Source organism: Emys orbicularis, chromosome 11, assembly GCF_028017835.1.
Source record: "Emys orbicularis isolate rEmyOrb1 chromosome 11, rEmyOrb1.hap1, whole genome shotgun sequence".
Taxonomy (NCBI): domain Eukaryota; kingdom Metazoa; phylum Chordata; order Testudines; family Emydidae; genus Emys; species Emys orbicularis.
Genome location: NC_088693.1, coordinates 51,496,052 through 51,521,492, shown reverse-complemented (window position 1 = coordinate 51,521,492; position 25,441 = coordinate 51,496,052). Strand labels below are relative to the sequence as shown.

The following is a 25,441-nucleotide window of genomic DNA, read 5'->3' as shown; positions in this document are numbered from 1 at the left end:
TCACATGTAAAGTAAATGCATAACTGCAGAATTAGGGCAATAAAGTGGATATTAGTTAATGTTTATACAGCTCTTTAAAGATTTAAGTTGTTATATACATGCAAACTATAATATTATTGGCTTTGTCTTTAAAAAGGACAGTGTCAGAGAATTTCAATAAGTATTCCAAATAATTTTTAACTACTGATTTTACAGTGTCCTCTCAGACGCTTGAGCATTTCCTCTGCCAAGTTTATCCTTCATCAGTTGGCAAATATTGATATTTCCCCACTGTGTTTTAAATTGAAATTAGCATGGCTGATTATGTAAAAACAAAACAAAAAACCCCAACTTCAGCTTGCTGAATGACCGTCAGTATCACTGGCACTAAGTTCTGGGGACAGTATACGTTGACAGAAGAAGCAGTGGAGCTATAGAAGGGATCTCAGCTATAGCTATTCATGCACAACAGCCCCACATCTTGCCCCCTTCCTCTGTGAGAGCAGATGACTCTATGCAGAGGATACTCCATAGGATAGTGGTAAAACTCACAATCTAATATAGGGTGCACACTGCCTGCACACCATGGAGTCCAGCTCCACATGACCTACCTGAAGCTGACTTCAGAGGAAGAGAGGAGGAAGGAGGGCGGCTACATAGACTGCTCCATAAGGACAGGGGAGCAGTTCTGATGCGGCTCTGAGCCCCTAGATCAGGGGCGGGCAAACTTTTTGGCCTGAGGGTTTCCAAAATTGTATGGAGGGCTGGCTAGCGGAGGCTGTGCCTCCCCAAACAGCCAGGTGTGGTCTGGCCCCGCCCCCTATCCGACCCTCCTGCTTCTCGCTCCCTGACAGCCCCCCTGGGACTCCTGCCCCATCCAACCCACTGTTCCCTGTCCCCTGACAGCCCCCGGAACCCCTGCCCTGACTGCCCCATCCAACCACCCCTTCTCCCTGACCGTCCCCGGAACCCCTGCCCCTGACTGCCCCCCGCCACCCCATCCAACCCCCCCCTTCCTGACTGCCCCCATTCAACCCCCGTTCCCCACCCTCTGATCGCCCTGACCCCGTCCACACACACCCCTGACTACCACCCCGAACTCCCCTGCCCTCTATCCAACCCCCCCTGCTCCCTGCCCCCTTACCGTGCCTGGAGTACCAGTGGCTGGCGGCACTACAGCCGTGCCTCCCAGAGCACCAGGACAGGCAGCCGTGCCGCCCGACTGGAGCCAGCTACCCCACCGCACAGCACAGAGCACCAGGTCAGGCTGGGCTCTGCAGTTGCGCTACCCCAGGAGCTCGCAGCCCCGCTGCCCAGAGCATTGCGCCAGTGGCGGAGCGAGCTGAGGTTGCGGGGGAGGGGGAACAGCAGGGGAGGGACCGGGGGGCGGGTCAGGAGCTCAGGGGCCGGGCAGGAGGGTCCCGCGGGCCGTAGTTTGCCACCTCTGCCCTAGATGGAGGGTTTCTTTCCTCCACACCAATGCCCTTATAGAGAAAAGGGCATTTGGACTGGGCTGTGGAAAGAGGACTGGTCTCTATGTATCAGTCACAGAGACCTCCCTTCAACCTGGGCATCCTTCTGCCTGTTCATTAAGAGTAGTCAGTCTTTAAATAACAAAGACAAGATAATTTATCTCATAGGACAAGGGCAAAGATCAAAAGGTGGCAGAGCTGGACTCTGGTGGTTAAACCATACATCAGGGATCGGCAACCTTTCAGAAGTGGTGTGCCGAGTCTTCATTTATTCACTCTAATTTAAGGTTTCGCGTGCCAGTTATACATTTTAACGTTTTTAGAAGGTCTCTTTCTATACGTCTATAATATGTAACTAAACTACTGTTGTATGTAAAGTAAATAAGGTTTTTAAAATGTTTAAGAAGCTTCACTTAAAATTAAATTAAAATGCAGAGCCCCCTGGACCGGTGGCCAGGACCCGGGCAGTGTGAGTGCCACTGAAAATCAGCTCGCGTGCCGCCTTCGGCACCCGTGCCATAGGTTGCCTGCCCCTGCCATACACACTCAACCAAAGCAGGGCATATGTGGAAACTGGCTGAATCACAGTTGTTGTGAGGGTCATAAATTTGAATCTCTGGATTTCTGTGCATGGAAAATTTCAACCATAATGTTACTTTAACACTATGTGTATGGGGAAGGGGAAAGGAGTTGTTACCCCATTAGCTGATAATACAGTGTATATCTACTTCTAAGATAATCACTACAGCCGTGAAAACTTCATGCTTTGGAAAAACTGTTGCAAAAACTAACCATACACACAGGCCTCTCTCAAGTCCCTAGCCTGTTCTATTCTATACAGATTATTGTACCTCACCCATCACCATAGTGTCTGAGTGCCTTCCAGTAGGGTGTTTTTTAAATATAGATGCTGCTATGTGTTTGTTAGAGAAGGCAGGTCAAAGAAGTGAACCTATTACCTGGAGAAAAAGTTGGTGAAGGTTTGTGATGGTCCTTAGTTTTTGGTCTCAGGCTGACCCTGAAAAAACTCTGTTTACTGCATTGTCTACCCCAGCCCCGCCCCTCCCCTCTCCTCTTTTAAACCCTTCCCCTCCCCTCTTTTAAACCCACATTTACCTGCTTATCTCACAATTTAGTATCATTTCACTTGTACTGTGGTACGTTATTCACATCAAAATGTGGAACTACACAAATGAAGTGACAGCAAATACCAGTGAAGCTAACAATCCAATGTCATTTTAAACTCCCTGCACTAGTAAATGAAACGTGCCCCCCTCAGCCTGTGCTCTCCTCGCCACCCCCTGGGCCTTGCTGAGGTTGAGGGATGTGACAGCACCACCCAGTTGTTCACCTCAGGCCTCGTTTCCAGAGGAGCTGAGGGAAGACCCACAACTCCCGCTACACTCGGCAGAGGCTGCTCGGCGTTTCTGAACATCAGGCTCCTGCAGTCTCGCCGCCGGCCTTCCCCCGGTGCCAGGCCAAGGCACTTGTCTCTTCCCTTCCCGCTGTTACCTGTGGCCTGGCGGAGGCAAACAGCGACCCCAGACAAAACACTGCTGCACGTGCTGCGCTAGAGCCGCCTTCCGGCCCAAAGAGCAACCCAGTGCCGCCCATCAGCTCCTGCAAGCTAGCGCCGCTCCATTACCTGCCGCTCCCGCCGTGCCCAGCTCCCGCGTCCCGGCTCCGGAGCGCTCTGCAGCGCGGAGCTCGGAAGGCCCCAGGGCGGAGCGGTGGCCCCGCCTCGCTGCTGGCCCCGCCTCCCCCAGCTTGCAGCACTGGGCGGCTGGCGTGTACGGCAGCAGCGCCGCGCTCCGTAGCGGGCAACCCGCCGGAGAGCTGGTTGGGAGAGGCGAGCTCGGCAGCGGGGCGATCGGTTCGGCGCCGGGGAGGGGAGGCGAGCCCAGGCGGTAGGTCCCCCCTTGCTGTGGGTTGGACGGAACAGCGGGGAGGAGGGTTGTGCCCAGGGGAAAGGGGGCTGCCGTAGTTGTGCGAGGTGGTTTGTGTACAACCTAGCTCCAAAGGGCCCCACAAAGAGAGCTGCACTCCGCCGGTAACAAAGCAGCAGCAGGCCCCTGCACACACACAATCTCTTGCACTGGGGCTTGGATAGGGGCCTACCCCTGTTTTTCTATAAAGGCTCCTACCTTTCAGTGCATGGGATTTCTGCCCTGCGGCAAAATCCCTGCCCTGCAGCAAATGGATCTAGCTTGCTTGCGGGCTTTGAGGTCTGCCTTTGCCCTGATTGTATGTCAGATTGGCCACGATGGACCAGAAAACGAAACGAAGGTGAAGTTTTCAGATTCACACAGAATGCAGGTAGCTAGAGTAAGGATCGAGAGTGGCTATTGTCAGTGAGTGAAGCTGCTTTGTAGAGAGTGTGTGTGTAATCTCCCATGCCGCAATCAGCAAAATAGCGACGATGCATGATACGCGGGTTTTTTTTTTAGGGGTGGGGGAGTAAAAGGTTGTACCCGTATCTGCCTCTCAGTTGGGATATAGAGTAGCTGGCCTCTTGTTTTAACAGGGAACTCATTGCTAGTATATGATGGAAGGATAGATATCCCTCCTTTCAACGATTGGAGCCTGCCTTAAAAACTCTGTATTCACGTAGTCAAGAACTAAACCATTTTACAGGCCTGGGGACACTCACTGTCTTCTGAAACGTTTTAAAATTCCGTGGGCCAGATTCTAATCTCTGTTACCCTGAAGACTGTATCTGGAGTTAATTCCATTGGCTTCACTGGGTTTGCTCTGGATTCAGGCAGGTGTGACATCAGAATCTGATCTCTCTTTGGTAAATTGTGTGTGACGATGAAGCTAGAAGGGGCAAAAACAATTGAGCAACACTTAACTTGATAAATGGCTTTTCAAACAGATTAACTGTAGCCGTGGCCACTATATGTGAGGCATATGTGAAGAGAACATAAGAACGGCCATACTGGGTCAGACCAAAGGTCCATCTAGCCCAGTATCCTGTCTTCCGACAGTGGCCAATGCCAGGTGCCCCAGAGGGAATGAACAGAACAGGTAATCATCAAGTGATGCATCCCTTGTCACCCATTCCCAGCTTCTGGCAAACAGAGGCTAGGGACACCATCCCTGCCCATCCTCGCTAATAGCCATTGATGGACCTATCCTCCATGAATTTATCTAGTTCTTTTTTGAACCCTGTTATAGTCTTGGCCTTCACAACATCCTCTGGCAAGGAGTTCCACAGGTTGACTGTGCGTTGTGTGTGGGGGGGGGAAAAGTCCTTTCGTTTGTTTTAAACCTGCTGCCTATTAATTTCATTTGGTGGCCTCTAGTTCTTGTGTTATGAGAAGGAGTAAATAACACTTCCTTATTTACTTTCTCCACACCAGTCATGATTTTATAGACCTCTATCATATCCCCCCTTAGTTGTCTCTTTTCCAAGCTGAAAAGTCCCAGTTTCATTAATCTCTCCTCATACGGCAGCCGTTCCACACCCTAATAATTTTTGTTGCCCTTTTCTGAACCTTTTCCAAGTCCCATATATCTTTTTTGAGATGGGGCGACCACATCTGCATGCAGTATTCAATATGTGGGTATACCATGGATTTATATAGAGGCAATATGATATTTTCTGTCTTATTATCTATCCCTTTCTTAAGGAGGGTGGGAATTGTCTTAATGTGAAGTTTCTGTTTTACAGTTGTGCTGTACTGTTCTCTAAGGCTCTAGCTAGCTTGGAAAGTAAGCTTGCTACCTTACTGCAGCATGGTACCAAACGGGGTTTAAAAAAAAAGAAGTCAGTAGCACTAAATCACTTCTGCCCCATTTATCCCTGCCCAGCCTCAGCACCCAACATGGGAGAGGCAGCATCAGCATGTGGACTAGAAACACAATTTACCTTAAATATACACTGAAAATAGAACTAACAATTAGAGTTTGACTAGGAGGTCTCTTGGTCAGGGGCCATCTGTAAAAGAAAAGGAACTATAGTCCTACTTGTCAGACTGAGGGGATGGCACCTAGAGTCCCTCAAATCAGAGGACCCACTAATTCCTTTTTCATTCTGAGATGGTAAACTGCATGGAATTCAAGTTTACTGTATGTGTCTTTCATCTGACATCTTAGAACTGAGCTCTCACCAGCTTGCATTGACAATGAAAAACATATGAGGCTTTTCATAAGAGTACGGATTGCACTATTCTCACTGCCTAATATATCCTCTTTCCCCTCAGTTCCCCAACGATGGTCACCTCTCATATGCGCATCTCATACACCTTTTTCTGAAATGTGCTGAATGCCATTTGGCTGCTGCCTTCCACTCTAGATGTGGCTGCCTTTCTGTGGTGCGGCATGTAGAACTTTAAAGTGCATTGAGATGAAAAGTTATATAATTTTATATCCATTAATAGTTTATAAAGAATAGTTCATCCATTGTGTTTCATTCCTCTTAAAAAGTTTCAATGTGCCAAAATATGGCTTGGATTCTGGCCAGAACCAGGAGGTATACCAGAACGTGGTATACCAGAGCTCATCTTTGTGGGTGAGAGATAGAGTCTCTTATCAAGCCGATTAAATAAGAAGACATTGCAGAGGCAAAGACCTGGGTGATTTCTACAATTTATATACAGTACTAGAACAATCTGGATTCTCCTTTTAAACTGTGTTGTTGATGGTGGGGACCACTACCACATTTGTAGGCAGAGAGTGTTTCTGATTTGAGCGTTGTAATTCATCCTTTGCATGTGCAGATTTGGAAATAGGTTTGTGTAAGAACTCACTGCAAACAGCATCATCCCAGATGAATCTGTGGTTTGCAAGATCTATCTATCTATCTAATCTTGCTAGGCTGATAACTTCGGTTGGCTTGTTTTAGGCGGAAAGAAATATATTTTTCTAGGAAATGAATAGAAGTAGTTCTAGCCTTACAGGCCATGACAGCATGAACCAGGAAGCATTTTTTTTAACAAGTGGTGGATAAAAATGGAAGAAGTCATTTTAGTACCCAGGACCAAGGGTGTTGGGCAGAGGAGGGCAGGGACTTCTCCAGTAAATACTATCTGCTCCACCTCAGGTGCCTCACAGGCAAATAATTAAAACTTTGTGAAGGACTTTTCACTTAGAGATCTCAAATCACTTTGCAAACATTAAGCCAAACAAAACCCCGTCAGTTAGGAAAACTGAGGTACAGAATGCTTGAGTTATTCTAGTAGCTGAATCATGAAGTCATGGTTGGGTGTTTTTTGTTTTTTGTTTTGTTTTGTTTTTTTAAGTAAAAAATTGCAAATCCGGGTGGTAATTGAACCTGGTGATAGCTACAAACATGGCTGAGAGGTCTTTTTGTTTAGACTGTTTCCATCACTTCACACTGATTCAACTGACATTGTAGTCTTCAGAGTGATGTTTGGGGGTGTGGTGTGGATGATTGTGTTGATTTGTGTGTGGGTTATGTTGCACTGGGAGAGTTGTATGGATTTGTGCGGGTGGAGAATGAGGGGTTTGTGCTATATGTGTCGGGTGATTGTGTTTGTGTTGGTGCTGGAAGATATGTGTTGATTTGTGTGGGTGGCAGTTGGACGCACAGGTGTTGCAGTTGGTACAAATATTCCACCATGCATGCAGTCTCCCTCATATAACCTAATGAAATTGTCACATGCACATTTTCTGTACAGTAAGGGTGGTGACCGGTTGAATTACCTATGATGTAACAATGGTCTCTAGGGCACTTGGCATAACATACATACAAGTCATACTGTAGCTGTACACCACATAGGTGTAATTCGTAAAGTTAAAATGGGTGAGAACTTAAGAATTGGACAGTAACAGACCATGAATCCCAGCGATGACTCAACCTGGGAATATTATGAACTTCAACCACGGTTGTAACTGTTTCCATCACTACATACTGACTCTTTGGACATTCTAGGCTTCAGAATGGCAATTCTCAAATATTGTTGTATAGATATTCAAGATCAAACTATGAGTCAATGTCAGAAGACAGAACTCGACTTCAAAGTCCTGTGTTCTACCCCAATACACATGCTCTTTCTAGCGATGTTACCCCATTATAGATTATTTATAAGAATAGTCTCTCTCCTGGTCTTAAAATTAGATGTGGGATATACTGAATATCTCTAATATATGAATCCTGTGATATCAGTCTTCATACAATTTTATTTTTATAGAACAAAATGAACGTAGGAGTTGCCCATAGTGAGGTAAATCCAAACACCAGGGTGATGAACAGTCGTGGAATGTGGCTGACATATGCACTTGGAGTTGGTATGCTTCATATTGTTTTGCTCAGCATTCCCTTCTTCAGTGTTCCTGTTGCATGGACCTTAACAAATGTGATTCACAATCTGGTGAGTACAGAACTCTGTCTTGTAACATACATTAAGAAATTAACTGGCATTTATGTATGTACGTACACCTCTACCCCGATATAACGCGACCCGATATAACACGAATTCGGATATAATGCGGTAAAGCAGTGCTCCGGGGGGGGACCCCGGTGGATCAAAGCAAGTTCGATATAGTGCGGTTTCACCTATAACGCGGTAAGATTTTTTGGCTCCCGAGGACAGCGTTATATCGAGGTAGAGGTGTATATATGTTTGTGTGATGTAGAAGAGGAGAAAGATACAATCGACTCTAGGTTGTGTAGACCTATGAAATCCTAAGTGGCCAAACAAACTGTCTTATCTTCTGCAGTGAGCTTACTCACAATCCAGAGTGTTAGGCATTTACAGTGGAAGGAACAATAGGTTACTGTTTTTAACAAGGGCAAAAAAACAGAGAAGGTAAATGATGGGATTATTGATTTTAGTGTTAAACCAAAAGCCTTTGAATCGGAAACATTTAAAATGTTTTTAAAAGCTTTTAGAAAACTAAACCAGAATGTTACAAAGCAAGCCAATTGGCATTTATGATAATAGCTATGCACTCTGTTCTATTTGTAAGTAGATAAGCCTTAAATATTAGTGAGAGTAGCACACATTGAGGAGAACATATTGTGTGTGTAACCCCCTGGTATTAGCTATTAATCTAGTTGAAGAACTCTGAGGCAACAGAAAAAAAATACAGCATTTTACACAATACTAGGATGGAAACATCTGCTGGGCTTTATGCTTCTTGTTTACATTTTGGAAGAAGGGATTATATTAGCTCTGCATAATTTAAAAAGAAACCCCTATCTTCACACATGGCCTGATCCAACCCTCACTGAAGGCAATAGAAAGATAACTGACTTCAGTGGACTTTCGTTCAGGATTATAATTAAAATATTTGACCCAGATCCTGAAAACACTTAAGCAGTAATTCAGTGGTACTACTGATTTGTATAAAATGTGCATAAGTGTTTGCCCACTCAGAGCCTTGAAAAATAATTCTCGTAGAGTCATAGAATTTAAAGCTGGAAGATGATCTAGTGGTCCCGAGTCTGACCTCCTATATATCACAGACCACCAACACCATCCAGCATCTGTGCACTAAACCCAACAACCAAAATTAGACCGAAGTATGACAGCCCAGAGGAGACTAGACTATTATGTGCCACAGGCAGAGAGTAGGAGGGACCGAGGTGCACCAGTGCTCAAGGCCCCCACAATGGCAGGGAAATTATTAAGTGAGATATACCCAGACAATCTGGGCAACTAACTCACACCCACATGCTACAGGGAAGGCAAAAAAACCCAAAGTCACTGCCAATCTGACCTGAAAAAAATGCCTTTTCTTTTTGCTCAAACTACCTTTTCTGTTTTAGGATGCCATAATTTTGCAGTGATCATTTAAAATTTATAGATGTGAGTATAAATGTTATATCAAGGTTAGAGAACCAGGGGCCACAGTCCATCAGCTTGTGCCATAATTGAGATGCATTTATCTGGCATCCTGAGACCAGCAACAACCCAGTATCAACAATAAGGGCATGTCTACACATACCGTGCTCCTGTCGGCATAATAAAACCACCTTAGTGAGCAATGGTAGCTGTGTCAGCGGGAGTCAGCGTAACTTACGTCGCTCAGGGGGGTGATTTATTCACACCCTTGAACGACATAAGTTATGCCAACATAAGCTGTAGCGTAGACATAGCCTAAGACTTTTCCCTAGATAGTGGCAGATCATGTAAAGATTGCTATCTTAAGAAAGGGTGCTGTCCTAAAAATGCAGTGTGAGCATAGTTCTATTCAAGGGCTCGTTTTACTAACTCGACCAGGATCGGCAACCTTTGGTATGCGGCCCGCCAGGGTAAGCCCCCTGGTGGGCCGGGCCAGTTTATTTACCTGCCGCATCTGCTCCCACTGGCCACGGTTTGCCGTTCCAGGCCAATGGGGGCTGCGGGAAGAGGCGCGGGCCGAGGGATGTGCTGGCCGCCGCTTCCCACAGCCCCCATTGGCCTGGAATGGCGAACCACAGCCAGTGGGAGCCGCGATTGGCCGAACCTGCGGACGCAGCAGGTAAACAAGCCGTTCCAGCCTGGCAGGGGGCTTACCCTGGCGGGCCGCGTGCCAAAGGTTGCGGATCCCTAGAGTAGGGTAAAAGTTACCAAGGGGGCTTCATCACATTCTCTTCTTCACTACTGACTTTAATATTGTGTTTTATGACTACTGATTAGCAGCCCTGAACTTGTTAGAGCTCTTATTTACAGTCTGTTCCATCATATAATCTTTGCTGTGTAATCTAGTGCGGTGCTTCTCAAAGCCGGGCCGCCGCTTGTGCAGGGAAAGCCCCTGGCGGTCCGGGCCGGTTTGTTTACCTGCCGCATCGGCAGGTTCGCCCGATCTCGGCTCCCACTGGCCACGGTTCACCGCTCCAGGCCAATGGGGGCTCCGGGAAGGGCGGCCAGCACATCCCTCGGCCCCTGCCGCTTCCCGCAGCCCCCATTGGCCTGGAGCGGTGAACCGCGGCCAGTGGGAACCGCGATTGGCCAAACCTGCCGACGCGGCAGGTAAAGAAAACTGGCCCGGACCGCCAGGGGCTTTCCCTGCACAAGCGGCGGCCCGACTTTGAGAAGCACTGATCTAGTGGGCATGAGATTGGGAACCAGGAATCTTTGGTTCTAATCCTGGCTTTGCAATTGACCTGCCGACCTTGAGCAAGTCACTTCACTTCTTTGTGTGTCTTTCTCCTTCAGCCCTCATGCCCCCTTCTCCCTGTTTCTATGCTTTGTCTGTCCAGGTTGCAAGCTCTTCATGGCACGAACTCTCTTACTATGTGCCTATACCTGTGCCTAGCACAATATAGCTCTGATCTCTGATGGGGCCCTGAAGAGGCTACAGTAATGCAAAACATTAATAATAATAATTAATGCCACTTTTTACAAAAATTTCTTTCCCCAGGGAATGTATGTATTCTTACATGCAGTAAAGGGAACTCCTTTTGAAACACCTGACCAGGGGAAAGCCAGGCTGCTAACACACTGGGAGCAACTGGACTATGGAGTACAATTTACATCCTCACGAAAATTCTTCACAATCTCTCCAATAATTCTGTGAGTTCTGAACTGTTAGAATGATTCTACCTTGTGTGTGTGTGTGTGTGTGTGTGTGTGTGTGTACTTGAATTTTAATAGAATATATATATTTGGATTAAAAACCTTCAATTAATGAATTAGTGATAGTTTACATCTGTTAAATCTTTTTCCTAATTTATTTTTGTTTCTATTTGATAGATTTAGAGAGCATGTGTTTGGAGATTAAATTAGTTTACAGTCATTCTTTTCCATGCAGTTTTGAACCCCATTATTGAAATAGAGGCCCAATTTAGCAAATATTAAAAAGCAAAAGGGTCTGTAGAATTGGGCTCTTTATGAAGCTTAACAGTACATTTTCCTCATAAAGTACCATGTGCATGCTGAAAACAGTAACTCGAGTCTTAGCATTTGTGATTTTATCTTTTGTAAGCATCAAAAGTGCCTATCTCACATTTTCTATGAACTTTGCCATACTTCTTAATGAGTCAGATCCATAGCACTTCATGTCAGTTTTGCATTCTGCTAGTAGGACTGTTTCTATTTACACAAGTTATGTAACAGTGTAAATACAATTGATTAGCAACTTCAGATACCCCAACCAGTGTTGACGGAATTGTAACGGCAACAAATATGCAAATAGAAGGAAAGTCAGTTAAGTACTAAGGGACCAATCCTACAAAGTGCTAAGCCGCACTTGCAGGATCATGTCCTACACCGCATTTGAAAAACTAATCAGACACCTAGTAGCCCAAGGACTGAATCTACTAGTAAGCAGCCAGATTTAGTGATAAGTAGCCACCAGCAAGGTCCAAGGACAGTGTGCTGATGAGAGACCTATCCTTGTCCCCAGCTGCTGAGAAGCAAGGAGCATGCCAGGATTCCTAGCTGCTCAGGGCCTCCAGAGGTTTATATGGAAGATGGCTAGTTGTTTTTGATAAAACTTGAAGCTTCCTTCTGCTTTTCTGGCTCTCGGGGAAAAGGTCTTTCTTGCTGTTCTCCACCTCAGAGCCTCCTGGGGGATAGGATGCACACTGCCCTTTTCCTCCCTAGCCTTCTAGGGGAACGAGGTCTGTGCCAATCTGCCCCATCCCAGAGACTCATTTTTTCTGCCCCTCCTCCCAACCTCAGATTAGTCCAATACCTGCCTCTTGTTGTTCATAGACTTTCTAAGCATCAGCTGAATGAAATTGACCTGATTCTATCCTCAGGATGCTAAATTGCAGCAGTAAAACATCTCAGAGTCTTGCTATAGTTGTCCTCTTCTACAGCTTGTAAAAGGTGTTAGCAGCAGCAGCAGCAGCACTGAGCTGCCTGCAGACTTGGAAGGAGAACTCTAAATTGGTTCATATTTAGAAGGCTATTTCAAAATCATCTGGGCAAGAAACTTCTTAAATTTTTAACACTACTACACAGAAACGGATGTCATCATCTTCTCCATTTTTTCAGGGAAAGCCTACCACTTGCAAGACATGGCAAAAATGCAAGAGCATTTTTCAAGCCCTGGCTTGCACAATATTTAAAAACATTCCATTACACCACTTTAGGCAAAGAATACCCCCCCCCCCCCCAAATTCACAATATCACTTTGTTTTGTGGCTCTTTTTAGCAAAGAAGTAGACTGTAACAGCAGAAAAAGGGGTGAGAATACAGGTTCAATGAAAGTGTGAGAGAGCTGGCAAAAAGCTGGAATCTATGGCATGCTCTCTAACTTTTCCAGTTGAACTGGTTGTCAACTAGCTAAATTACAATAGCAAACTTGCAATGGAAACATCACAAGGCTTGCAGGCTTTTTTTAATACTTTGCTGACTGATCACAGCTATACTCAACTTCAGTGTCCTCTTTGCTTTAGAGGACTTCAAATGCCTTGTCACTGAGTTTAATTAATATTTATGAGAAATTGATTTAGGTTAAAATATAAAACTAACAACACCTTGTGCCATTTAAAACCTGAGTTCTCAGCTGGCCTTGTAACTTTTGAGTTTAAGGACTTCAGGTTGAAAGGGTGGGGGAGGGAAAATCTAGCTTTTGCTTTTCAAAACCCTGACCCTAGGGTTGTGGGAGAAAGATACTGGGGCCATAATTTGCTGAAAGTATAAAAGCATCTTAAAGCAGGAGAAATGTTTCTGATCTGTCCTTACCCCACTCCCCAAATCCCCTGAATCCTTTCTTAGTCTCCTGATGACTTTACAATTTTTAAAAATTCTCTTCATTTAACAAAAACCAAGATTTGTCAGCTCTCTTTACTCCCTTTGTTTCCGCAGGTATTTCCTGGCAAGCTTCTATACCAAGTATGATCCAGCACACTTCATCCTAAACACAGCTTCTCTCTTGAGTGTGCTTATCCCCAAGTTGCCACAGCTTCATGGTGTAAGAATCTTTGGCATCAACAAATACTAATCGGGAGATGTGAAACTGAAGCATTCTGACCAAAACCTGCCATGGCTACTGCTTTTTCTCAGGTGAAGGAATGGGTAGTCTGCTGTGCCATTTGTCTAGTAACATACAATGAGATACTTTCACACCTGAGATCTAATTGCTACTACTTTGGATGCTGTTTGGAAGACAAGTAGACTTTTACAGGAAGATGCTTCTAAGTATTTAATGTGAATGGTAAATCTTTCAGAGAGAGGTTTTCCGTGAGGAACTGGGCAGGCCCAGCTCTAAAACTTATGCCCAGCCGACACAAGTGACTTGCAAAGAAGGTGTGAATAACTTAGTTGAAATGTAGGGGCAATTTTCACAAATCATCCAGATAGCCATAGTAAAAGCAAAGCAAGTTAATATGTAAACCCAGAATCCTCTGTTGAAGAACTGGCGAGGCCTCATGCTTAGATTATGTAAAAGTAGCCAGTTACTGCTTTTGGATTATAAATGGTTCACTTTTGCCAGTTTAAGGGTGTCTGTCTATCTCTAGGTGTTGCCAACATAGTTGTTTTTTTTTTTAACCTGGCAGCTGCTGTGATCTAATGGAGTACTTTTATGTCTATCTGTTCCTGAGACCTTAGTTACAAAGACATCTCCAGTCTTATATGTGAACTCAGGGGATTTCTGCATCAGCTTGCTAGCCCACTTTTCATATACTAATGAAATGTGTCAACATTGTTTTATTTGTTTTTACTTTCCAAACAGGGCTGCTAATCTGTTTTGAGAAACTAAAGCACAAAATTTCTAAAAACAGAAAACTTCTTATGGTGTAGATTTGGGCAGTCTTCTTTATTTGACTGGTAGGCCATGTTTTAGTGGTTAAGAGGTCTATAATGGCCTTTTTTTTTAGAGGAGAGGCAGTCCAGTTTTGCAGGTTGCTGGAATATCCAGCAGAAACCACCTTCTCTGGCTAGTTAAATCACAAAGTAAAAGCCCAAACTCTGGTGGTGGGTAAACAGCCAAGCTATAGATCTTACTTGTATGGTCCAGCAGAAGAAAATGTAGATGTTTGCCTTTCCTGGAACACCTTGACAAGAAGTTCAAGAAACATGCAGAAATCTAAATTTCAAGGGTGACTCCACTACTGTATAGTACTGTACTACCCTTGTGGATAATCAACTCTGTGCTTAGAGTGATGGATGTATATGCTGAGGCCTCAGCATTTAGTCTTTTGTCTTGAAAAAGAGAGGTCCTGTAAGATATGCACAGTAACTGCCAAGTGAAAGCAGCTTAGCACATTTTGAACTGGCTTGGATTTTTGGGGGGCAGGAACTTCCTTGGGTTATCATAAGAACTGTGTCCTTTAAGAGCATGGCCCTAGTTTAAGCTTTGGCTACAGGGATTGCACAGGATGTGTTCATGCAGCAAAACCAACACCTATATAAAGACTTGCCTTGCAAAATTCAATCAAGCATTTAGCCACTGGTGGGCGTATTTGTCTCCCTTATTAGGAGAATTTTTCTGGCTACTTTGGCTGATGGAAGATTGGCTGTAGTTTGTCAGCAATGAGCTATGAAACTTCATAGCAACTGAATGGCTCGTATGAACAGATGAATCTTCAAGTTAAACTAATAATTATGTACATAAAGTGATAACTGGCTACTTTACAAAAATCAAGTTTGCTTCATAGGGCTATGCTAGCTCTCTGAAAGTGTCTTGTTTTTGAAAATAATGTTTTATATAGGATAAATGATAATGACTTTGAGACTGGGAATCATATCAGCATTGTACTTTGTACTTTTGTTCATTTTAGCAAAAAATTTACAACTGGTGATGTGCTTTTGTAAATAGATCGTTGATAGTAACATAGGATTAGTGTTTGAAACACTATGTAAAACTTGCCTAGAATTGAATAGGAAAACCTTTTCAATAATTGTGCAACACATCACTGTAGTAGGCTTTTTCCTTTTCTCCTCAGATACTTTTTTCTCCCAATGGCTTATGTGGCTTACAGAATTTAAAATAATTTGCCCTATGATGGTTTTATTTCTTTGTAGTATAAAACAAGTTGTTCAAAATACACATCTGGCTTTATTATCTCCTCTGTAAGAACAAAACACTATGTTACATGGTACATTTAACTCCAGCCAACTATTCAATTAATGAGGAAACATTAACACACACACTCTACCTATGTAATTTCTACAGATAGCAGTTGAGGGTCTTGTCTCTTTACATCACATACATTGTAGGGTACAACTGAATGATCATATAAGCACATGAAGAAAATAAAACTAGTGTTGAGTCTACTTCCAAATTATTAAACACACTTTAATGGGGCAGAGTTGTCAAGGATTAAAAAGCTTACTTGGGAGCCTTTTTAATTCTTCAAGTGCTATCTCAACTCTCAGTAAGTCTTTCCATATCTATGCAAAAAACCAAACAAACATGAAAGTAAGGGACAAGTATAATACTGATTACGTGGATGGAAGTCCTCTGGAAGCTTTGGGCGTATCAATATACAATAGGGAGAGCTAGTAGCAATACCTATAGTTAAAGTTACCCTGCGCTCTGTTATAAGATTCTTATTGCAGGTATCGGTCTTTCCTTTATAAAACCTTGCATTTCAGCCTGAATGGTTGAAGCTTGACAACTTCTGCAACAAGTGAGGCAGGGCTCTACAGAAAATAGCCTCATTTCACTATTATACATGATTCTTTGTACAATCTCCATCCTGTGCACTGAATGAGGCAGAGGCCTTGTGGGAAAAAATAGTATGTGGTGATGTACTGAGGACTGTATCATAATGGATATGCATAAGGGGGAAAAACTAAGATTGCACATGAAACTTTAACTCTGATATTTCCTAACTTCTGATTGCTTGACTTTGCAACTTTAACTTTCTTTTAATGTATTTTTAAAATACAATAAATCCATAAGTACAGACTATATGCACTAACCTAACTAATGTAAATTCTCACAGCCTTTGTAAACTCAGATTTCTTCATAGTTACCTTCTCTATGCAAAATCCTCCTTCAATCATTTCTGCCATAAAGCCCATGACTAATACCAGGAGAACAGTCACCTAACAAATTTTAAGTTTACATAAAAAGCTATACTTGAAACCGTAATCTTGATCACACAGTACATGATATTCTATATCTTGTTTAAAGTGCAAGTTCTTGAGGCAAGGATTATATCCTCCTGTGTGTTAAATATAAAATCCAGACAATAAATCTGAAACCAAGACCCAGCACAGTGAGTAGGTATGAAGGATTGTAGTTTTTTGGAATGAGACATATTAATATTCAAAAGAACCTAAAGGACAACCAGCTTTGAATAGTCAGCCAAATATCATTGCTTGCTGCTGCTGTGCAGTTTGGAGCGGTGGACACAATTAACAGCCTCAGCAGGGGCAGGATAAATCTGGACCATCTCTGCTGTACCCTTTGGATGGTTGGAGGGCAGTCCATGCTCACTTAGGCCTGGTCTACGCTACCCGCCTGAATCGGCGGGTAGAAATCGACCTCTCGGGGATCGATTTATCGCGTCCCGTCAGGACGCGACAATCGATCCCCGAATCGACGCTCTTACTCCACCAGCGAAGGTGGGAGTAAGAGCCGTCGACGGGAAGCCGCGGAGGTCGATTTTGCCGCCGTCCTCACAGCGGGGTAAGTCGGCTGCGATACGTCGAATTCAGCTACGCTATTCGCGTAGCTGAATTTGCGTATCTTAAATCGACCCCCCCCTGTAGTGTAGATGTAGCCTTAGGCCAGGTCTACACTACCGCGGTAGTTCGACAGCTGGCAATCGAAGTTCCGGGTTCGATTTATCGCGTCTGGTCTGGACGCGATAAATCGATCCCGGAAGCGCTCGCCGTCGACTGCGGTACTCCAGCTCGGCGAGAGGAGTACCGCGGAGTCGACGGGGAGCCTGCCTGCCGCGTGTGGACCGCGTCTGAACCGCGGTAAGTTCGAACTAAGGTATGTCGACTTCAGCTACGTTATTCACGTAGCTGAAGTTGCGTACCTTAGTTCGAATTTGGGGGTTAGTGTAGACCAGGCCTTAGGCTCTGAGGTGGTGTTCTGCTATCAGTGCTGCATGGCCTACTGGCTCAGTCTGAAAGGGGGCTGTGGACGGAGAGCACAACTGCAGAAGGGGCACTGAAAGCTACACTGAATAGCGTCAGCCTCTGGAAGAGCAGAGGATGAGTGTGCTCGTGTGAGTGCAGCTGGACCAAGTCTAACTGAACGGGATCAGACTCTGGTGCAGTGGTGAGCACCACGAAACAGGCCCAGCAGAGCCAGCACTCGCTAGAAGCACCCTAAGCAATTGCTTAAAGCCTCAAGCAGCACAAGGGAGCTCATTATTAACTGGGGGGCGGGAGGCAAAAATATTCCTCCTTAGGCCCCCCACGGGTATGGCGCTGGGTCCTGTGCTGGCCCTCTCGCCGCCCCTCTGCAGCACTACGGAGCGCAGGGGTGCCAGTGGGGCTGGGGAGGAAGGCTGAGCCCTACCCCCAGGGCTGGCATCTGTGGTGGTTCTGGCCTGTGCAGCGCGGTGGGGTCTCCCAGGGCCCCGCTCTGCCCCCGCCATGGCTAGAGGCGGAGTCACCCCGACGCGCCCGCCCTGACGGCTGTTGGAGCGCGCCGGTTGATGCCTGGGGATTAACAAAGATGGCGCCCGCGGCTACTTGCCTCCTAGTCTTTCCTTCGAGTTGCCTGGACCAAAGATGGCGCCAGCTAGCGGTTCCCTGCCTCTCCCGCAGCGGATGTTTCGCCTTTCCATTGGTCCATCTTTGCCATGTGACCGGGCCTTGTTCAATCAGTGCAGCGACAGCGAGTCCGGTTGGTCTTACGGGGAGGCCGCTTTTAACCCTTGCGGGACAGAAGCCGCAGTCGCCGCTGAATCTTGTCGCAGGGGCAGGGCAAGAACCAAAAGTAAGGGGGGAGGGGTCTCCGTGTCGGGGGGGGATGAAGACGGATGAAGCCCGGGCCCGGTGAGGCGGAACCTTCATCTAGCCCGCGACTGACGGGGGCGTCTCCGGCGCTGGGGGAGGGTGTGTCAGGCCCGCCCGCGTCTCGGTTGCTGGAGGGGGAGAGGCCGGGGTGTCTGGCCCGCCTGTCAGATTCCTTCAGCGGCCTCTCCCTCTGGCGCTGGGTGACTTTGCTCCATCTCCGCTCCCTGGGGTCAGCAGAACAGCCCCTGCTCTTCTCTGGGGCGGTGTGGAAAGTTCTGCCCCCCTCTCGTTGCATCCGCACAGTCGGAGGTTACGTGACTTGCCCACCCTTTATAGTCAGTTCTCTCTAAGGAGCATCTCATTGAAATTGCTGGTGAAGTAACCATAGCATTGCGCCTGTCCCGACTGCCGTGCCACTCTCCTCTCTCATAGACTCATAGACTTTAAGGTCAGAAGGGACCAATATGGTCATCTAGTCTGACCTCCCGCATGATGCAGGCCACAAAAGCTGACCCACCCACAACAGAATCTTCCAGCCTGAGACCCCTGCCCTATGCTGCGGAGGAAGGCGAAAAACCTCCAGGGCCTCTGCCAATCTACCCTGGAGGAAAATTCCTTCCCGACCCCAAATATGGCGATCAGCAGAACCCCGAGCATACAGGCAAGATTCTACAGCCGGACCCTCATTCTACCCGCGATGGCACGTTAATGCCTAATTGACTAAAATCACGTTATCCCTTCAAACCATTCCCTCCATAAACTTATCAAGCCTAATCTTGAAGCCAGAAAGGTCTTTCGCCCCCACCGTTTCCCTCGGAAGGCTGTTCCAAAATTTCACCCCTCTGACGGTTAGAAACCTTCTTCTAATTTCAAGCCTAAACTTCCCCACGGCCAGTTTATATCCATTCGTTCTCGTGTCCACATTACTACTGAGCTGAAATAATTCCTCTCCCTCCTTGGTATTAATCCCTTTGATATATTTAAAGAGAGCAATCATATCCCCCCTCAGCCTTCTTTCGGTTAGGCTAAACAAACCGAGCTCCTCGAGTCTCCTTTCATAGGAAAGGTTTTCCATTCCTCGGATCATCCTAGTGGCCCTTCTCTGTACCCGTTCCAGTTTGAGTTCATCCTTTTTAAACATAGGAGACCAGAACTGCACACAGTACTCCAAATGAGGTCTCACCAGCGCCTTGTATAACGGAAGCAACACCTCCCTGTCCCTACTAGAAATACCTCGCCTAACGCATCCCAAAATCGCATTAGCTTTTTTCACAGCCATGTCACATTGCCGACTCATAGTCATCCTGCGATCAACCAGGACTCCGAGGTCCTTCTCCTCCTCCGTCACTTCCAACCTATGCGTCCCTATCTTATAACTAAAATTCTTATTAGTCATCCCTAAATGCATCACCTTACACTTCTCACTATTAAATCTCATCCTATTATTGTTACTCCAATTTACAAGGTCATCCAAGTCTCCCTGCAGAGTATCCCGATCCTTCTCCGAATTGGCAATACCTCCCAACTTTGTGTCATCCGCAAACTTTATCAGCCCACTCCTACATTCGGTTCCGAGGTCAGTAACGAATAGATTGAATAAAATCGGACCCAAAACCGAACCTTGAGGAACCCCACTGGTGACCTCCGTCCAACCCGACAGTTCACCTTTCAGTACTACCCGCTGCAGTCTCCCCTTTAACCAGTTCTTTATCCACCTCTGGAATTTCATATCGATCCCCATCTTTTCCAATTTAACCAATAATTCCTCGTGTGGGACAGTATCAAACGCTTTACTAAAATCGAGGTAAATTAGATCCACTGCATTTCCTTTATCTAGAAGGTCTGTTACTTTCTCAAAGAAGGAGATCAAGTTGGTTTGGCATGATCTGCCTTTCGTAAACCCATGTTGTAATTTGTCCCAATTGCCATTCACCTCAAGGTCCTTAACTACTTTTTCCTTCAAAATTTTTTCCAAGACCTTGCATACTACAGAAGTTAAACTAACAGGCCTGTAGTTACCCGGGTCACTTTTTTTCCCCTTCTTAAAAATAGGAACCACATTAGCTATTTTCCAGTCCATCGGTACCACCCCCGAGTTTACAGATTTATTAAAAATTATCGCCAAGGGGCTTGCAATTTCTCGCGCCAGCTCCTTCAATATTCTAGGATGGAGATCATCCGGTCCGCCCGATTTAGTCCCATTTAGCTGGTCAAGTTTGGCTTCCACCTCTGATACTGTAATGTCAATCGCCCCTCCTTTATTCCCCTTTGTCCCGCTCCCTCTATTCCTAAGCCCTTCATTAGCCTTATTAAACACCGAGGCAAAATATTCATTTAGATATTGTGCCATGCCTAGATTATCCTTAATCTCCACTCCATTTACATGCTTCAGCGGTCCCACTTCCTCTTTCTTTGTTTTCTTCCTATTTATATGGCTATAAAACCTCTTACTATTGGATTTAATTCCCCTCGCGAGGTCCAACTCTACACGGCTTTTGGCCTTTCTCACCGCATTCCTACATGCTCTGACCTCAATAAGGTATGTTTCCTTGCCGATCTGTCCCCTCTTCCATTCTTTGTACGCTTTCTGTTTTTTCTTAATCGCCCCTTTGAGACGCCCGCTCATCCAGCTAGGTCTAATTCTCCTGCCTACTAACCGTTTCCCCTTTCTCGGGATACAGGCCTCGGACAGCTCGTGCAACTTCAGCTTGAAATAATCCCAGGCCTCATCTGCCTTTAGCTCTCTAAGTATGTTAGCCCAATCCACTTCCCTAAGTAGTTGCCTTAATTTATTAAAGTTGGCCTTTTTGAAATCGTAAACCTTAGTCACAGTTTCATTTCTGTTAATCCTTCCATTTAGTTTAAACCGAATTAGCTCATGGTCACTCGAGCCAAGGTTGTCCCCTACTACCATTTCCTCAACTAGGTCCTCACTACTCACCAGCACCAAATCTAAAATGGCATCCCCCCTCGTCGGTTCAGCTACTACTTGATGAAGGAATTCATCTGCTAGCACGTCTAGGAACATCTGAGCCCTATTATTGTTACTAGCATTTGTTCCCCAATCTATGTCCGGGAAGTTAAAGTCCCCCATGATTACACAGCTCTTATTAGTTTTTACTTCCTTAAAAACATTAAATAGTTCTCTGTCCGCATCCAGGCTAGATCCCGGCGGTCTATAGCACACCCCAAGCAGTATCTCAGGGGAGGCTCTAGTAGTTCTTTTACCCAGTGTAATCATTGCCCAGACAGACTCCGTCTTATCCATTCCATCACTTATTATTTCTTTACATTTTAGCTCATTATTCACATACAGTGCCACCCCCCACCTTTACCTTTTTTCCGGTCATTCCTAAACAGCACATACCCTTCCATACCTGTACTCCAGTCATGACTACAGTTCCACCAAGTTTCGGTTATTCCTATGATATCAGGTTTCATTTCTTGGACCAGGAGCTCCAATTCCTCCATTTTGTTACCTAGGCTTCTCGCATTGGTGTATAAACATCTTACCGTATGCTGTCTATCCTTTCTCCCATTAGTTATGCACTTTGGTACGGACCCCGTAGTGTCCATCCGCCCCCTCCTTCTAATGTCCAATTCCCTACCCCTATCTATATCTGTGCTTATCTCTTGGCCCTCTTTTTCAGTGTTGGAATCTGGCGTGGAGATTAACTGGACATCTCCCAACCGTCTCCCCCAAGTTCCTAGTTTAAAGCCCTTTTGATGAGATGAGCCAGCCTCCCTCCCAGAAGTCTATTCCCTTCCCTACTCAGGTGAAGTCCATCCCGCGAGAACAGCTGTCTGTCCCCGAAAGCCTCCCAATGGCCATACATCCCAAAGCCCTCCTTATAGCACCACTCCCTCAGCCAGCTATTTATCCTCACAATTCTGTCTGCCCTTTGCTGTCCTTCTCTAGGAACAGGCAGAATCCCACTGAAGATAATCTGAGCCTCAACTTCCTTAAGCGTCTTCCCCAGCCTGGCATAATCTCCCTTGATTCTCTCTAGCGAGAACCTAGCCGTGTCATTCGTTCCTACGTGAAGGACGATCAAGGGGTTCTTACCTGCTCCTTTTAGGATCCTTTTCAACCGCAGGTCCACATCCCGTATCTTAGCGCCCGGCAGACAGCACACCCTTCTGTTTTCCGGGTCCGCCCTGGTCACAGGCCTGTCTAACCTCCTCAGTAAGGAGTCCCCAATCACATATACCTGCCTTTGCCTAGGGGCAGCGCAATCTACCAATCTATCCCCTGTTCCCTGCGGCCGTAACTCCTGTCTGTCTCCATTTTCCCTTATAGTCCCCCTATTGCCATCCTGTATCCTCCCGGGGCCGAGTATTGATGCTGTCTCCATCAACTCCTCCCCCCTGTCTCTCTACCGGGGTATGACTTACAGACAAATTCCTTTATCCATTTATTTTCTGAAGAATGCAGCCACGAAACAGTCCCATGTCTCACGCCAGTTACACCAACCTTCCTCTTCTAGTGCCCCAGTCAAGGTTTGATTTAAATAATTTTCAGACCAGAGGAGATATAACACTTGTAGGCCTTTGGTTTTTTTCCTTCTGTTATAAAAATTATGCCATTTAATTCATCCTGGCCCTCGCCAATGGCAAAACAGATTTCCTTTCAAATATATTTTTGAGCCACATTATCCCTGTCAGGCAATAGCCAGAAAGGGACTGAGATACAAAAGCAATAAAAAGAACAGGAGTACTTGTGGCACCTTAGAGACTAACAAATTTATTTGAGCATAAGCTTTTGTGGGCTAAGCCCACTTCTTCGGATGCATAGAATGGAACACACAGAAAGAAGATATTTATATTTATACAGACAGAGAACATGAAAAGGTGGAAGTAGCCATGCCTCTTACAGTTGGCATGGCTACTTCCACCTTTTCATGTTCTCTGTATGTATAAATATCTTCTTTCTGTGTGTTCCATTCTATGCATCCAAAGAAGTGGGCTGTAGCCCACGAAAGCTTATGCGCAAATAAATTTGTTAGTCTATAAGGTGCCACAAGTACTCCTGTTCTTTTTGCGGATACAGACTAACACGGCTGCTACTCTAAAAGCAATAAAGGGGAAGCCCTACAGCTCTGCATTATTAATTCAAAACGGACCCACCTGATTTTATCTGTCCAGTCATTATTTCACTTGGGGAGGTTAAACAGTCAAGAGTGTAGAAAGAACCATGAAACTTGTTTACATGCAGTCTGGTTCTGTTGCCCAACTCTGTGTAATAAGCTTCTACATATAAACATGCCATTGCACACAATATGATTGCTACCATAGTAGGTGCACTTAAGCATAGAACTCTAGGAATGTTAAAAGAGCTAATAAACAAAACTCCTCCCAATCAGTACATCATTAGAAATGTGCTCCGGGCAAAGGATCATTCTCCAGGTATGTCTGTCTACATCTGTGTTAGCAGTAACATTGGCCATCAGTTCCCCAAACCTATTTGTTATCTATGTAGATTAGGGGGAGGCAGGGTCACATTTTTTCAATAGCCCCATACTAAAAAATGTTGTACAGCCGCTAACTCCAGTTTAATAGCCTCACTGCCAGAGTAGAAAAGATCTGTTATTGAAGACAGTTAAGATACAATTTAACCCTGAAGCAAAAATTAAATAAACAAGTACTTTCAATCCCAGAATAGCCCTGTTCATTGAAATTAAAGATGGAACAGGATTGAAATACTAGTCCCAACCAGTTACCAACAAAATACATGTAGATTTTCAAAAAACTTCTTATCTAGTACTGGAAAAGTTATGTCTTCAGTATTTAGTGACATAACACAAAACAACTGCTTGATGTTGCAACAAGTATTGTCTCAGCAGTAGCAATTTCCATAACATGAATAAGAAAAAACACAGAAATACACCTTGTAGTAGAGTAGTGGGAGGAGATCAAAAACACTCTTCCTTTTGTTCAGGATTTAGTTCCCCTTCATTCTGGACTTTAATCACAAGATGTAATATGTTGAGAAAATTAATTTTAAGATATCCAGAGATAATTAACAGGATGTGTGCATAATATTAAGCATATCTCCTGATATTTTCCTGTTGTAACTCACACCCTTCCATACCGATTTTCTCCTCCCCTTATTTTTTTAGTCATATCTTGTTGCATTAAATCTAATTGTAATCTCTTCAGGGCAGGGATATGTCATTTTATTTGTCCGTAAAGTACCAGGGTCAGATATGGTGTTACATAAATTCGACATGATAATAAGTTGCTTAGCATGTTCTCTTCTTTTCTGCTGTTTTTCCTCACGTGATGTCTTAAGGTGGGTTTTCTCTATGTAGTTATCTAACCAAGGCCCTCGTGCAGATAGGGTCTGGAGGATCATAAGAACGGCCGTACTGATTCCTAACATCCTGTTTGCTTTTTTGACTGCCTCTGCACACTGCATGGACATCTTCAGAGAACTATCCACGATGACTCCAAGATCTTTTTCCTGATTTGTTGTAGCTAAATTAGCCCCCATCATATTGTATGTATAGTTGGGGTTATTTTTTCCAATGTGCATTACTTTACATTTATCCACATCAAATTTCATTTGCCATTTTGTTGCCCCCACTCTTTCATTTAATGGGAAACAGTGTGATCCAGTAGCTAGGGGAGGGGATTGTGACTTGAGAAATCTGGATTTTGTTTCTGGTTGTGCCATGACTGGGCAAGTCACTTAATATCTTTCCATCTCAGATTCCCCATCTATAAAATAAGGATAATGAGTGAAGTACTTCAAGATCTGTGGATGAAAATATACTATTGATTATTTTGGTACAGCTATCTTAACTCAATTGCTTCCCTTTTCTTTTTACAGTCATGCTTCATTTTCCCTGCCTGGGTGCTTGACATATTATGTCAAAAATAAAATGAGTGTCCTTGAATAGTTAGTGGATGCTCTTGAAAGTAGCACAGATAATGATGTTATCAGGGGTCACTGTCCTGTTTTTTAAAAGGCTCAGGATCTAATCAGATTAGTTTGGATTTAAATTAGTATCCACGAGGGCATTTCTCAGAGCATGTGTAATAAGAGTTGGACTGATTAAAAAAATTGGCTGGAGTGGTGTGTAGGAAAAAATGGTTATTTTAGAAGGAATGTTTTTACATTGTGGTGTGCTGTAACAAACGTGTTTTGATCCCACTCACTGTGAAATCATTGGGTGTTTTCCCGTTGATTTCAGTGATAGCAGGACCACAGGGAAT

The 25,441-nt window shown here is 44.9% G+C and overlaps 2 protein-coding genes across 2 annotated transcripts in view; one reads left to right on the top strand and one right to left on the bottom strand.

Annotated features, from left to right (window-relative positions):
* Nucleotides 1-3,118, bottom strand: part of PMS1 (PMS1 homolog 1, mismatch repair system component) — a 91,258-nt gene extending 88,140 nt beyond the window's left edge. The window contains exon 1 of the mRNA XM_065413260.1: nt 3,097-3,118. The gene's annotated coding sequence lies outside the window, so the exon portion shown is untranslated. The remainder of the gene's footprint in view (nt 1-3,096) is intronic.
* A 4,494-nt stretch (nt 3,119-7,612) lies between these two features.
* ORMDL1 (ORMDL sphingolipid biosynthesis regulator 1) lies at nt 7,613-13,428 on the top strand. The gene is made up of 3 exons (XM_065413467.1): nt 7,613-7,786; nt 10,764-10,915; nt 13,160-13,428. Exons 1-3 carry the CDS (start codon nt 7,613-7,615, stop codon nt 13,293-13,295), a joined length of 462 nt encoding a protein of 153 aa, XP_065269539.1. The 3' UTR covers nt 13,296-13,428.
* The last annotated feature ends 12,013 nt before the right edge of the window (nt 13,429-25,441 follow it).

What these genes read in the sequence shown, in the direction of transcription:
- ORMDL1 (XM_065413467.1), top strand. Translation starts at nt 7,613, where the DNA reads ATGAACGTAGGAGTTGCCCATAGTGAGGTAAATCCAAACACCAGGGTG. An exon ending in CAAATGTGATTCACAATCTG is followed by an intron (nt 7,787 to 10,763) that starts GTGAGTACAGAA and finishes TTCTTTCCCCAG; the next exon opens with GGAATGTATGTATTCTTACA. An exon ending in ACAATCTCTCCAATAATTCT is followed by an intron (nt 10,916 to 13,159) that starts GTGAGTTCTGAA and finishes TTGTTTCCGCAG; the next exon opens with GTATTTCCTGGCAAGCTTCT.